Here is a 13868-nt window from a genome sequence, read left to right as displayed (position 1 = left end):
GGGTCAATAATTTATTGCTGTATTTTTGTAAGAGGGGAGGAAGTGCCTTGATAAGTTGGAATTTGGGATAAATCGGCAAGGCCAGAGCCCCACATGTGCCGAGTTATCGAGGGTTTACTGTGCATGCACACAAACTGGGAGAATACTAAAAAACATGGGAGACCACAGCAATGTGTGGCAGGAAACTGACTGATTATGCCAAAACAATGATGGGAGCCCACGACGACATTATCAGAAACTCCTTTCGAGCTAGATGGAGAAGCAAGTATTGGGACAAATTCATTCTGCTAGAAGGAATTTCATTACAAGGAATGATTACTGTACTGAATCATTGGATAGAAAGAGATACACCATTTTACAAAAAAAATACAGTTTAATATGTTCGGTTAATAACACCAAGTGAAGTAAACTTTTAACCAAGTCTGAAATATTGGTATTTACAAAAATATTCATTACATACCTGTAATACTGTACAATATACAGTACTTTATATATACAAATTGGTATCAATACACAAACTACACCATTGTCAAATTTTAAGGAAATGTTGAATTTTAATATTCTTGCTCTTACTTGCTCTTAAGTACAGTACACACATTCATAAATTACACACCAGGACAACTGAATGACAATGACGAGCTCACAAATGCAGCAGTGTGTCTCCTACACGATCCTCATCTTGTTATTCATAATACTTTATTAACAACAGTGAACTCAAAAGACTTATATAGACGATCATTCATGACTTGGGAGGAGTCATGGATTCCTGTCAGTCACCAGTATGAGGAGGGTCAGGAGATAAATAATGCCACTAAAACACCGTACGTGTCAAAGAGCAACACAATCAACTGAAGAAATTCTATCTAACAGTTTCTGGTGTTCCATTTCAACTTGAAAAGTGATTATAACAATGGCAGATTTTCTCATAGTTTTTCCCTATTTGTTCTTCTCAGCTGATACAGCTCATAGTTTGTTAAAAACATTATTTGCTCTTCACTTTGGCCTGAACATTTATTACTCTCTTGGTTGGGTCGTGTTTGTAAGTGCGTACGAGAGGTCCCATACCTGCCTTGGAGAACCTCATCTCATCATACTTCTGACGATCAGCAATTTCATTTGAAATCTTCATGTTCCTCCAAGCTGTAAAAAAAATAAATGTAAGAAAATATGAAAACAAACCAAGAGTTCTTTAGAAATACAGTACAGCATGGTAAATGTGATTAAAGTCGCATAAGGATATACCGTGATGGTCAAAAGTAATCATCCACCCCTCCTACTACCATACCCATGCGCTCAAGGCCTTTTTACACAACAGGTCACAGGAGGGTGGAAGAGGTATTGGTGGGGGGAGAGCTAGGGGTGGCAGACTAAGGTAAGGTAGGAGGGCACAAGTCAAGGGCCACATATGTAGTGAGAGTGTATGTGGTCTTAGAATAAGCCTTATCACCTGAAGGTGTTAAGATTGATGGATGTAGTTTAACGTTGATGGCCTTAATGACTCTGGCATTTGATAATCCAAAGCCTCAAACAACCAACCAACCAACCAGGAGGGCAGGTATCCGGGAAGGTGTCTTATGGACTTAACTTTCCCTTAGTTACATCCGTATATGCCTTTACTTGGGATTCTGGGAAAGAATGCGAGTGAACTTTAGGCAGGAAATGTGTCATTAGAGTTGATAAGGTATGGCTTTGTGTTCGGCCATTACTTGATCAGTTCCACCTCTCGCCACTAACATTCTCGAGAAAGATAAAAAAAAAAAAAAAGAGGAAGAGAGAGAGAGAGAGAGAGCAGCATTATTAAGCCTGGCTTGCTTTACCACTCGACAAACCCTAGGGCTTTAAAGGAAAAAAACAAGAACCTTTTGCCAGTGTTTTGGCAGTCCAACAAAAAGGTATGGGTAACTGTGCAAGCATACCTGGACTGGTTTCATAAATGCTTTGTCCCAGAAGTGGAAAAATACTTTGCTTCCAAGAAGATGAAATTCAAATTGTTATTATTGATAGACCACCCAGAAAGTTTACAGTTTAGCCATCCAGGTGTCAAGGTGGTGGTCCTAACACCACTGCTCTTATTTAGCCTCTCGATCAGGGAGTAATGCACACCTTCAAGGCATATTACAGATGTCGCTCTTTTGGTCGTATCAATAGTGCCATGGATGAAGACCCTGAACTTGATGTTAGCAAGTATTGGAAGGAATAAAGCATTGCAGACTGCATTACCAACATTAGTGAGCATTCAATGAATTCAAACTAGAGACAGTGAAAGCTTGTTGGGGCACCTTATGGCCTGAGTGTGTTAACAACTTTCAGGGATTTCCATCCATCATAAAATGTGAATGACATTGTGAGTGTTGCACATCAGTTGGGTGGCGAGAGGTTTGAGGACATAGCTGCTGAAGACGTGGAAGAGCTGATTGATGGGCATGGAGAGGAACTGACTGAAAAGGATTTGTAAGAGTTGGTAAAAAGTGCCGAGGAAGATGAGGAGGAAGACATTGTGGAATTACAAGAAGGTTGGAGCTTGGAAAATTTTGGTGAACTATTTCGTCAGGTAAAGGTGGTAAATGATTTCATTGTTGACCACGACCCTTCCATGGAATGCAGCCTTAAGATGGTCCGAGGAATCAACCAGGTATTGTTTCCCTACCAGGAAATGTTCAAATACCTCAATGCAAAAAAGAAACAGCTACCAATCACCATGTTTATCAAAAAAGAACCAGCTACTACCGCTGCCATTCCACCCGCCACCTCACCATCAGCCTGCCGGCCACGCGCCACCCCCCAGACACGTGCCACCTCCCGGTCGTGTGCCACTCCACCACCTGTCTCTCCACCAACCACCACTGCTTCACCCTCTTCCACCAGTGATCCTGATGATTCACCTAAGCTTCAGTAACCAGATGTCTCCCCTATGTACAGTGCACCACTTCATCAAGCTCCAAACTTCCACAAACGAATGTAAGTACAGTATTGGTGACTTAAGTTTCTCACACACAGTATAGGTATACCTGTATATAAGTGCACTAAGGTATTATATAAGTGGCTACTCGCAGTTTTGCCAATTTGGGCCATTTCTTGAAACCCATCCCTCGCGTATGGCAAGGGTCTATTAAAATGAATAAATTAAAGCAAACGTGAACATGGCAACAATTAATCCTACCATCACCGACGGAAGAGATTAACCTTCTGATTAGGTTTCTCCTTTTATTTGGAAGTCAAATTATATATCATATTTTTCTATTATTTAATACTGTACGTTATATTATTTATGATGAAACATACACCATAAGAGGCTGATCATGCAAGAAAATAATAATGGCTATATAAAAACAGACTGCTGAATGAGGCAAGGCCAGTCCAACACTGCCCCCCCACCTCCAGTACATTTACTCCACTCACCATTAATTAATTTCCTATGTACATTATCTCTCCCTCTCTTTACTTGTCCTTCCAAATCATTTTACTCTTACTACAGTATTTCCTCCCCCCCCCCAATTCCTTCTTTAATTTCTGCCCTTTTCCTTCCAACCTTCCCAATGTCTTCTTGCTCTCCCTCCTCTCCTCTTGATTACCTGACCATCCTTTCCTCTCCAGTTTCCCTTACTTCTACCTTTCCACTTTCTATCCTATGTACCTCCATCTCCTTTCCCCCACACTGTAGTATGTAAACTCACATTCCTTGAAGCCTTCAATCATTCCTTTCTTTGGGGGAAGACTCTCCTTCTTGTGGGTCACCAGCTGGTCAATCTTGAAGTACTTCCTGATGGAGGGAATCTTGAGGAATCCCACTTGTATCAGTGAGAACAGGTTGGTTGAGACCCAGTAGCACAACACTGCCTACAAGGGAAAGCACTGTAGCAATAGAGATACTAGAAGCACATTAGATTATCAGAGATAACTAGTAAAAAATGCTAAACAGCTTCTAAAGATGCTTCCCATAACTGATGGTGTGGCAACCCCTCAAGCCTCACGTAAGAGGAGTTAGCTTAGTTTAGGGGGCTGTCAACCCAGTGCACACCACAAAAGAGTAACACACCACTATGCTTGCCTTGCGAGTTATAACAGTTGTATTCTGCTACAATAGACCTCTTCCACATCAAGTCCCAAATATCCAACTGATTTACCCCGATCACTACACAATCCAGCCCACTACAGTAATTCTACATATAAAAGTACTTACCGCAGGGAAGCTGAGTGTAAAGGGAAAGACTAGGATTGGAATTCCGCGCAGGACGTACTTCATTAAGTGCATGTTTTGTGCATTCAGTTTAGCGCCGTCCGTTCCCAGCTGATGTTGAATTAAGAGAAAAAATTCATGAATACCTTGGCCAAAAATTACTTAACTTTAGCAGAAAAGAAACTCAAAATGTTTACTATACCCAAAACAGAGTTCTGGCAGCAAATGAGGGAAATATATAAACAAAAACTGAGGGTGTAAAATGTGTAACATTCTAGACATCAGGAAGATTAAGCTTGAGAAGGATGAAGGAGGAAAGGAGGAGAGAGAGTAAAGGGTAAAACAAGAGGAAGGAAAAGAAAGGTGGATATATTTTCAATTTTCTGCAAGAAATTGGATACTAAGAAGTAGAACTTTTTTCAGACTCTTATGTTAACACATGTCATCATTCATGGGAACAACAGTTAAGGTAAAAGAAAAAGAGGATACAGGCATCTTTTTCATGTTATAACCAAACTTTTATTTTCAATCAACATTCATTTCCATATAAGAATTATAGAGAAAAGCATACGAATTCAAGTTATAATAAGATTTGTTAGCCAGAATCAACATGTGAAAATAATATCAATGTAGCTAGGAACTGCAGTGCTTCGGCAATGGAGAATCAACTCATTCACTGTACCTCTATTGTGGCCAACATGGTGATGGAGGTGATGATAGGCAACAAGTAGAGTGGGTCACAGACAGTCAGGTCTGTAAACCAAAATATACCTCCGTCCTTGAAGCTTTCCAAGGGCAAATTTGCCATTCCACGGAGACCCACGAACATGGAGATAAAAATGGGTGCCTGGAAAGAGTTTTCAAGTTAATATTGAGGAGATGACAAAGAAACTATTAGTGCGAGTGTTTTTTCACTCACTGCTATAACTCCTACCATCACCTCTTCCTTACTGGACACACTATTAGCTCCATTAAACAAGCACGCGCACGCACACACATAGGTCAGCTAGAATATATGTTACAGGATTGATTAAGTCTGGTTCATAAACTTTACCCAGAATTTGTTCTATAAACTAATCACTAATAAGTGGCTCTGGAGCTCAAATGGTACAGTCTCGTTCAAGATTCTTCGAACATTGCTGGAAACAGCTGGCAACTCAAGGCTGTTTGTTAACTATAATAAGTAGTAAAAATTATGATTGAATGTAAAAAGTTATCGGTGATTGGTTACTTAGTTTCCTGTTGTTTAACTATTGGTTGGGCTTTGTTGTTTCGTATTATATTATACTACGTACAATAGTAAACAAACGGCCTGGAGTTGCCAGCTGTCTCCAGCAGTGTTCGAAGAATCTTGAACGAGACTGTACCATTTGAGCTCCAGAGCCACTTATTAGTGATTAGTTTATAGAACAAATTCACCCCACAAGAAAATTATCACTGGTTTGATTCTCAATAGGAGTGAAAAACTGGATTATCTACCTGAATAATACTCCCTGTGCACTCAGCAATAAATAACTACACTACTGGATTTACTCATCATTGGTTGAACTATCAGCCAGCTGAGAGGATAGTATAACCCACAAGCAGGTGAATTTTAAGAATTAGATGACCCACAATACAGAGTATATCAGTCTCACCAATTTGCACTTTTACAAAAAAAATTAATATTCACTGATCAATATTTCATTCACTATATTAACTTTACCATCACCATTGTCAATGTACTTTCCCCACCTTCCTAAAAGACATGAAAAAAAAATATATAAAAATTTCTGGCAGAGCCAACAGCCAGACAGCTCTCATAATTCAAGGCCGTGTTAAAAAAAATTTCTGCTATGGAAATGAACTGCTGCAAACTAAACAGTTTCTTAAGGTTGGGAAAAATTTTAAACACTGTAGTTACATTGGTGCATTAGCATTACAGCATCTCCATGTTTGTGATCCAATGCAGTCAGTCTATTATACCAAATACAAACTCTTCACTATGAACATACTAGTGATGAATTAAGCTGATACCAAACATCTGGTGACATACTTGTGCCAGAGGGACGATAACATTCCTCAGTGGGCTTATTTCCTTCTCCTTCATAAACAACATCATCTCTTGACCATATCTTGCAGCTGCCAGAAGAAATGAAAAAGAATTAGTACTATCTATAAAACTTAGCCCTGTACTGCATATATTGAAATGAACCCCCACAGCTCAAAGAATATTGTATGTCACACAAACACCTGTCCCTTGATAGTGAAAGTTATTATGTTTTTTAACCACACTATTTTTTTACCAGAGTGCGGAGAAACCGAGAAACCCTAATAAAAACAAACAGATTCTTACCACCCCAGTATCACCTCCAACACCCCAGAACCACCTCCAACACCCCAGTATCACCTCCAACACCCCAGTACCACCTCCAACACCCCAGTATCACCTCTAACACCCCAGTACACAACACTCCAACACCCCAGTACCACCTCCAACACCCTAGTATCACCTCCAACACCCAGTATCGCCTCCAACACTGACACCACCTCCAACACTCAGTACACCTCAACACCCCAGTACCACTCCAACACCCCAGTACCTCCAACACCGAGTGCCACCTCCAACAGCAGTACACTTCCACACCCCAGTATCCTCAACACCCCAGTACCACCTCCACACCCCAGTACCACCTCCAACACCCCAGATGATCTCCAACACCCCAGCGTACCACCTCCAACACCCAGTACCACCTCCAACACCCCAGTACCACCTCAACACCCCAGTACCACCTCCAACACCCCAGTATCACCTCCAACACCCCAGTACCACCTCTCCTACACCCCTACTTACATAAACACCTAGTATCACTCCCTAACGCCCATTTATCATTCAATTACGTACCTTAGTGATAACACAAAGCATAATAAGTAGATGGGAGGTAAGGGCCACTGTCCCTCAGCTAACTTCACAGATAATGGCCACTGTCCCTACAGCTAACTTCCACAGATGATGGCCACTGTCCCCACAGCTAACTTCCACAGATGATGGACACTGTCCCCACAGCTAACTTCCACAGATGATGGACACTGTCCCCACAGCTAACTTCCACAGATGATGGACACTGTCCCTACAGCTATCATACTGTATGACTATTTTCCATAGGGAGATATGCACAATCATGTGTCTCCAAGTCATGACACTAAAACTACTAAGACTCAACCCCTTCACTATAGGGACGCTACTTTTAATGTTTTATTTGGCTAACGGCGGACAATTTTATTTAACACAAAGAGACCCCAGTACACAAGGGGTTAAGAGATAATCTCCACTAACCCCTTCACTACGGGGACGCTACTTTTAATGTTTGAATATCATTTGATTTGGCTAACACCAGACGATTTTATTCAGCACAGAATTCCATATGCAAAGGGTTAAGAGTACTGTAGTACCAAACCTTATGCTGGAAGGATCAAGGACTAAAGTGAATTAACATTAATAAGTAATTCTCTCCGGCTTGTCCATTTACAGTATATTAAACAACTGTACACTGAATCCTTACTGTAAGATAATTTTCCAATGGGTGAACCCAACTGAGACAATTCAGCAGCAAAGATTTTTCCATTAAACCCTCACTTTCCTCAGCACAAAAACATATGACACTTACCATTGAGTTGGTCACCACTGTTCCTGGCTTCTGTCATTTTCATCTGAAGGAACTGGAGTTGTGGCATGTTGTTGTTCATCTTGGCAGCGTTCCTCTGAGACATCAACACCAGTGGGAAGATCAACGTCAGAATGATGACCGTGGCTGTGGGGGAACTGAGATTAGCTAATACAGTACAGGACCTCATTATCCGAGGCCACAAAAGACCGTAAAATCACCACCTAAAGCAGGAAATTTCTGGCTATAAATAATGATATTAGTCTGAAAAGGACCATAAGACACTAAATGACACCCAAAAGGATTATTTTTATACCTTTTATCAATTATACTCGGGAATCTGAAGAACATGTGAGATGTGTATCACTTGTTCACCACTTTTCTTCTGACAAATAATGTCTAATTCACGTCCAGTATATAGCTGCTACATATCCTTTTAGGGACGGCACTTAGTTTAGCACTACGCTTTGAACTCATGGTTAAAACAATAGCAATAATATTTCAAGAATACACAAGAAAAACATTAGAAAACCGTGGCCGATTAGATACTGCTTGTGGTAGACAGAGACATCGTACTCAGTGTCAGCGATGTGTCTGTGTGTGTGTAATACCACGACATCACAATTTTTATAGTTTCATTACATGTAACAATGGCAACATGACATCTCACAAGCTGCATCATCCCCAGTTTTTCCTCTTCCCAATATTAATTATTGCATGTTCTTGTAGGCACATTTAGGTATCTGAACCATCATTGGCTCCAAGAAATTCAGATAAAGAAGTTGCACTGTATGGGGGATGAGCGTGGTGAGTGTTGGGGGATGCACGGAGGTATAACAGATATTTTTCCTTGTAATCCTCTTAGGTGCAGGAACTTTTTACGTATAGTTCATTAATAATTTGGCCTCGCACATTGATGACTAGCATCACAAGGACCACCTATAAAGTCCTCTAATTCACCACAAGATTAATAAATATGAATTAGCTTATCAGAATTTATGTGCTAATATTTCTTTAACTAAATGGATTTTTTAAATATGTAACATCAAACAATACTGTACACTTGAGTCAACCTATGTATGGGAGAAAGGCAAATAAGATGCAAAAGGGAGTGAGTTACTCGCTGTTTGCCATGGAGCAATTCACAATATTTAAACCATTAGTGAATGAGTTAGAAAGTAATAAAGATAAACAGAGATGGGAGAAGTATGTGTTACCTTGAATGGAGATAAGAGTGGGGGAAGTAAGGCGTCTCAGATGCGAAAGTGTGGACATGACAGAAAATGGAACACCATATGAAGTATAGTGTCAGCTGGCTAATGATGGTGGGCTGTGTGAAGTAACAGGTACCAGCACACACCACATGGAAACATTAGAGCCTTGTTGTGTAAGGAAGACACACAGCAGGACATCTGTTGTACTGTACTATCTAGAATGACTGAATGGCAATGCTAGGTTCAATTTTTACTGATAATGAGACCCATCATTCAACACCATTTCTCTGGATTAATGTGTTCTGTGATTCATGAATTACTGTAATTCTATCATCATTTGGGCTACTACCATGTAAGGCAGACATTGTTCTTACTTATAGCAATAGCCCCCCACCAGGGGAGGTCAGCAGTCACATGTAATTGTTCTAGACATTGCTGGATGATGCCAACTGGTCCCCAGCCACCCAGACCCAGACTTGCAAATGTGGGTTCACCAAGGGCATTAAGAGCTGGACCGACAGCTTCTGGGGGTACTGGAGGTGGAGGGATGTAAGCTATGGACTCTGAAAACAAATGTGATGTATTAATATGTTATTTTAACAAAGTAATTTAGTACTGTACAGTGTATATAAATACAATGATCTCGGTGTGGCTGCTCAAAATTTACTGAAAGGACTGTATTTTGTATTATGTATATGCAAGCTGAGGCTAAGAGCAGGTATGAGTTGGTATTTCTTACTAGTTGTCTTAAACCCTCTCCTGTAATTATCTACACTTGCCTTGTCTTCTTCTCCCCAATCATCTCATTATCCCATAGTCCATCCACACACACACAAATTTCCAAAGCCAATGTTTACTGATTCAAGCCAGTTTCTTCTGTCAACACCCAACCCATGTGCTAGTGAATATTTAAAAAGGAAGCACCATTTTTTATATACAATATACTGTTCAACAGAGAGAAGCTGATACATAAAAGTAAAAACATTAACCCATTGATCTACAGGCAGGAGCAAATACATAACTTTTGACACAAGGAGATCATACACATCACACTTATGGAAAAGGTAGTTGCAGGAAACAAATGACAGCCAAAGAAGGTAGTGTGTTCCTAGTGACTCCAGCCACCCCCAACCATAGGGAGTTATGGCCTGCAAGAGTGAAATGAAATACTGTAATTACAAAGATGTTGTCAACTAACCAACAGCCTGCGAAGCCAAGATGGATTCAGCACCAACATCTGGTACCATGTGAGGACCAACTGTGTCACTGGTATTAGAGACTATGTGGTCAGTGGAAGCCTCGAGGTCTGAGTGTGAGAGTGTGTGGCCACCAACAGCTGCAGCTGGGTCAATGATCTCTTCATCAAGTGAGGGTGATGCAGCATTCACAAAAAATATCTATAAAAAGAAAAAATCAAATGAATAACTGATAAACATCCTCACCCTGGTACAGGAGTGAGAAACAAATATTAAGAATCAGATGTAACCAAACATTAACATCATTAATTTGTTTTCCCATAAAAGAAATTGAGAATTATTCCTGGCATCCTATTTTCTAGCAGAGTCCAAGACCAGATGGCCCTCACTATACAGGGATCTTGTCTCATGCCTTCCCCTACAGTATAAGTCAGGGGTGGACTGTTAGCCCTTTTGGGTATAACAATCACTCCTCCTCTATGAGGGATGCCGGACTTACAGATGCATGCTAAAAATTAGCTGTAACCATAAACTAAGGCTCATGAAGTTTTACTTACCATATTTATCTAAATTACAAATCAATTTTAAGAAGTTAACTTCCAACAGTTTTCTAGTAATTTTCCTAAACATATGCCAGTTGTATTCACACATTGCAACTGACAAGCTTTAGCGTTTTCTGTTTTAAGAAATAGCCTACTAAATAGATGGAGTGTGAACAGTGGTGAGATATGTTTGTAAACCGTAAAGTGTTCTCATCAATCTTTGGGAGCCTCCACAATGTGCCCACTTGCTTCTCTGACATGTTGTACCAGTGTGATAACTTGATGAGGAGGAAACCCAATAACCAACCTGTGAAATATAAGTTTGTTAAATGTCTGGAAATTCAAACTTCATACAATATTTTTAATCACTTTAGATTAATCCCGGCTTATTTCACTGAAGATTAACCACCCTCGTGCTAAGCTAACCCACCAATGATAGCATTAGGCTGTTTAATCATATGGTGAAGTAAACTGGGGTAGTAATCTTCAATTGATCATGGTTTAAGGAGTTGTCATTCCCACTTATGCAAATTTACCATTTATTGTCCCATGCATCTTCCAGACAACTCCAACAAGAGTCGCTTGAAGAATACTTACACTGTACGCTGTCCTGTACGTCGTAATAGACTCACATATTCGACTAGTATTAGTGAATGTGACACACCTCCGCAGGCACCGAGCGCCGGGTGGTCTGCCTAGCGCTGCTGCCATGTTGTTGTGGCGGGGACTACGAGCGTAAGGCTATATAAGCCCAATGTTACTTGAACAAATTCTCAATTCAATGATTGCAAACTTTGGTAGTAAAAACTATATCCAAAGACATGAATTTATTTTAAAACAAATTTCTATCTTTTGATCGGTCGATGTTTAATAGTACCGTGAAAACAATCTGCTGGTTTTTTTACCATTGACATCTCAGGTCCTTACGGCCTTCGTGAAGACTATTATGTCACTATAAATATTTTTGTCATTTAAATGAGACAAATTAGACCTACTATACTATAAAATATTTATGGTAATTTTGATTACATAGAGTTGTTTCATGTTAATGTCGACTGAAAATTAAATGTGTTGGTAGTTCTGTACGTGGAACCTTTTTAACATCATCCTTGTTGCATAACACTGTATTCACCAAACACTCTCTGTACCTGAGGGTGGGGCGATGAATTTCAGAATGAACACTACGACCCCTGTTGTCTCAGTAAAGTTGTCAAAATCCTTCGTCTGTTGAGTCATATTTTCTCAACACAATTTTATATAGATACTGTAATTATTTGACTGACTGTACGACTGGACTGACGAGAGCTTCCCCACTATTTATTTTACAGCGTTATTACTGCGCTTCAACAACTAAAGTCTTTAATCGCGTAAAAATGTCAATAATTACACTAGTACATCAACAACAAAAGATTGTGAGCAACAGAACTGTCTGGAAACTGCTGTGAGGATCGCTGTCTGCTGCCAGTCCGGGCCACCTGCCCTACGCGCTACTCCACATCCCACGACCGTAAGGTTTATAACGCATGTCTGTTCTCCCCACTGGCGATGTGAGTGACCCACATCACAGCTGGAGAGCGACTATTGTGCGATTGTAGTGGATTTTCCCCACAAACGCTGAGTAGCCGACCCCACCAATTCCCCAGTGTATGCCTCGTGGTCTAGGTCAACCAGCGCCGCCATACATCACGGAGCGGAGGTCAACTACTAAGCCACGCCTACCCCTCGCTGTTTAAGACCTGACCTCGTGGTAACCTGTCTCTTTCTACCTACACCAACCAGCCAGCAACACCACCACCTCTCCGCCTGCCTGGCGGTCCTCGCCCTGCCGGCGAGCATGGCGACCCACAAGCTGTCCTCCTTCGAGCACCCTCACCAACCAGCTCTCTCTACATCACGCTTGTAACCATGCTGCCTTCCCAGCACCAAGCTGCATTGTACATCCAATACAACATGTGTACAGAGAGCACATTGTGAGTTTCCTTTCTCCATCCCATCCTGAGTGTGAACAAACTACTGCGTACCCCACACGATATTCCATACGTGGTTTGAGCTCTTTTGCCTACTCTCCTATTTTTCTTTTGTTTTTTAGTTCTGGCCTTAGGACCTGCACCCTAAAAAGTGTATTCGTCCCGAAGTCCCCCCAGCAACAGTTCACCTCCCTCCCAGGAGATTGTGAACACGGAATGGGGTCGGAACAAGCTCCCATCCCTCATCCTTCCCTAACAGGTTTGACGCACTTCCGCAAGAATGGACGGACGGATCTCTACCAACCTTCAACCACAACGTCGAGGACTGGGTTCATGTGGAAGCAGCCCTCATCGGCTCCAAGCTACTGACGAGCAAAAGTACGGCGCCCTGCTATGTGCCTTGCCCACGGAATTCGCCACGTAGGTCCTCACAGACCAATTCCAACCCTCCAGTTGACAACAAACGCCACCCGCGGATGCCTGAAGACGCTATCAACAGACCAGACCCAATCTCCTGCAAGACCTATCCTCTATCTCCTCGAACTCAACCCCGGACGTCTCTGAGAGGAGATGTGTAGGCTGAACTCCGCGCACAGACTCACTCCCCGACTCTATCCTGCGCCAGCTTCACGCACAAATGCTCCCCACGCAGGTACGCATCACCCTGTCCGCAGTAGATTACTCTACAACACCAGAACTCTACGCAACCTCGGCAGACAGAATATTCAACGATTACGCTGCTGCGAGACTGGCCACATACAGTACGATACACCACTGATCGGCTCGTTAGCCACTTGGGCGGTCGGTCACGTCTCTGACACGCACCGATTGGCAAGTACTGGGCATGAACCAGCTCCACATGTATCTGAACCTGCTCTATTGCTGGTCAAGCCTGGGTACTCTGGTCTTGAAAGAGTTCACATTCGGTGCCGTTGCAGCGGACCAGTAGCCGAGACGATAACTGCGCATGCACGTTGATGACATCACAGCATACCAGGCAAACTAGTCTTTGATACCAGGAGTTGCCGCCCACTAGGTAACTTCTGGTCCGAGTATAGGTGGACCAGAAGTTCCCCATACCGCCTGACTACAAAAACATGGTTTTTCAACTCTTTGGGAAGTTCTTAA

General features: G+C 41.7%; 1 protein-coding gene across 1 annotated transcript; it reads right to left on the bottom strand.

Moving 5' to 3' along the window:
* Nucleotides 1–353: 353 nt before the first annotated feature.
* Nucleotides 354–10457, bottom strand: LOC121860733 (mitochondrial inner membrane protein OXA1L-like). The gene is made up of 8 exons (XM_042358061.1): nucleotides 10234–10457; nucleotides 9410–9598; nucleotides 7825–7968; nucleotides 6213–6298; nucleotides 4860–5024; nucleotides 4181–4288; nucleotides 3675–3837; nucleotides 354–1140 (listed from the first exon to the last, which is right to left on the bottom strand). The coding sequence occupies exons 1-8, from the start codon at nucleotides 10280–10282 to the stop codon at nucleotides 983–985; spliced, it is 1062 nt and encodes a 353-aa protein (XP_042213995.1). The 5' UTR covers nucleotides 10283–10457; the 3' UTR covers nucleotides 354–982.
* Nucleotides 10458–13868: the final 3411 nt, after the last annotated feature.

The sequence above is a fragment of the Homarus americanus genome, unplaced genomic scaffold (genome assembly GCF_018991925.1).
Source record: "Homarus americanus isolate GMGI-L3 unplaced genomic scaffold, GMGI_Hamer_2.0 scaffold23617, whole genome shotgun sequence".
NCBI lineage: Eukaryota > Metazoa > Arthropoda > Malacostraca > Decapoda > Nephropidae > Homarus > Homarus americanus.
This window is presented reverse-complemented; position numbering and strand designations above follow the sequence as displayed.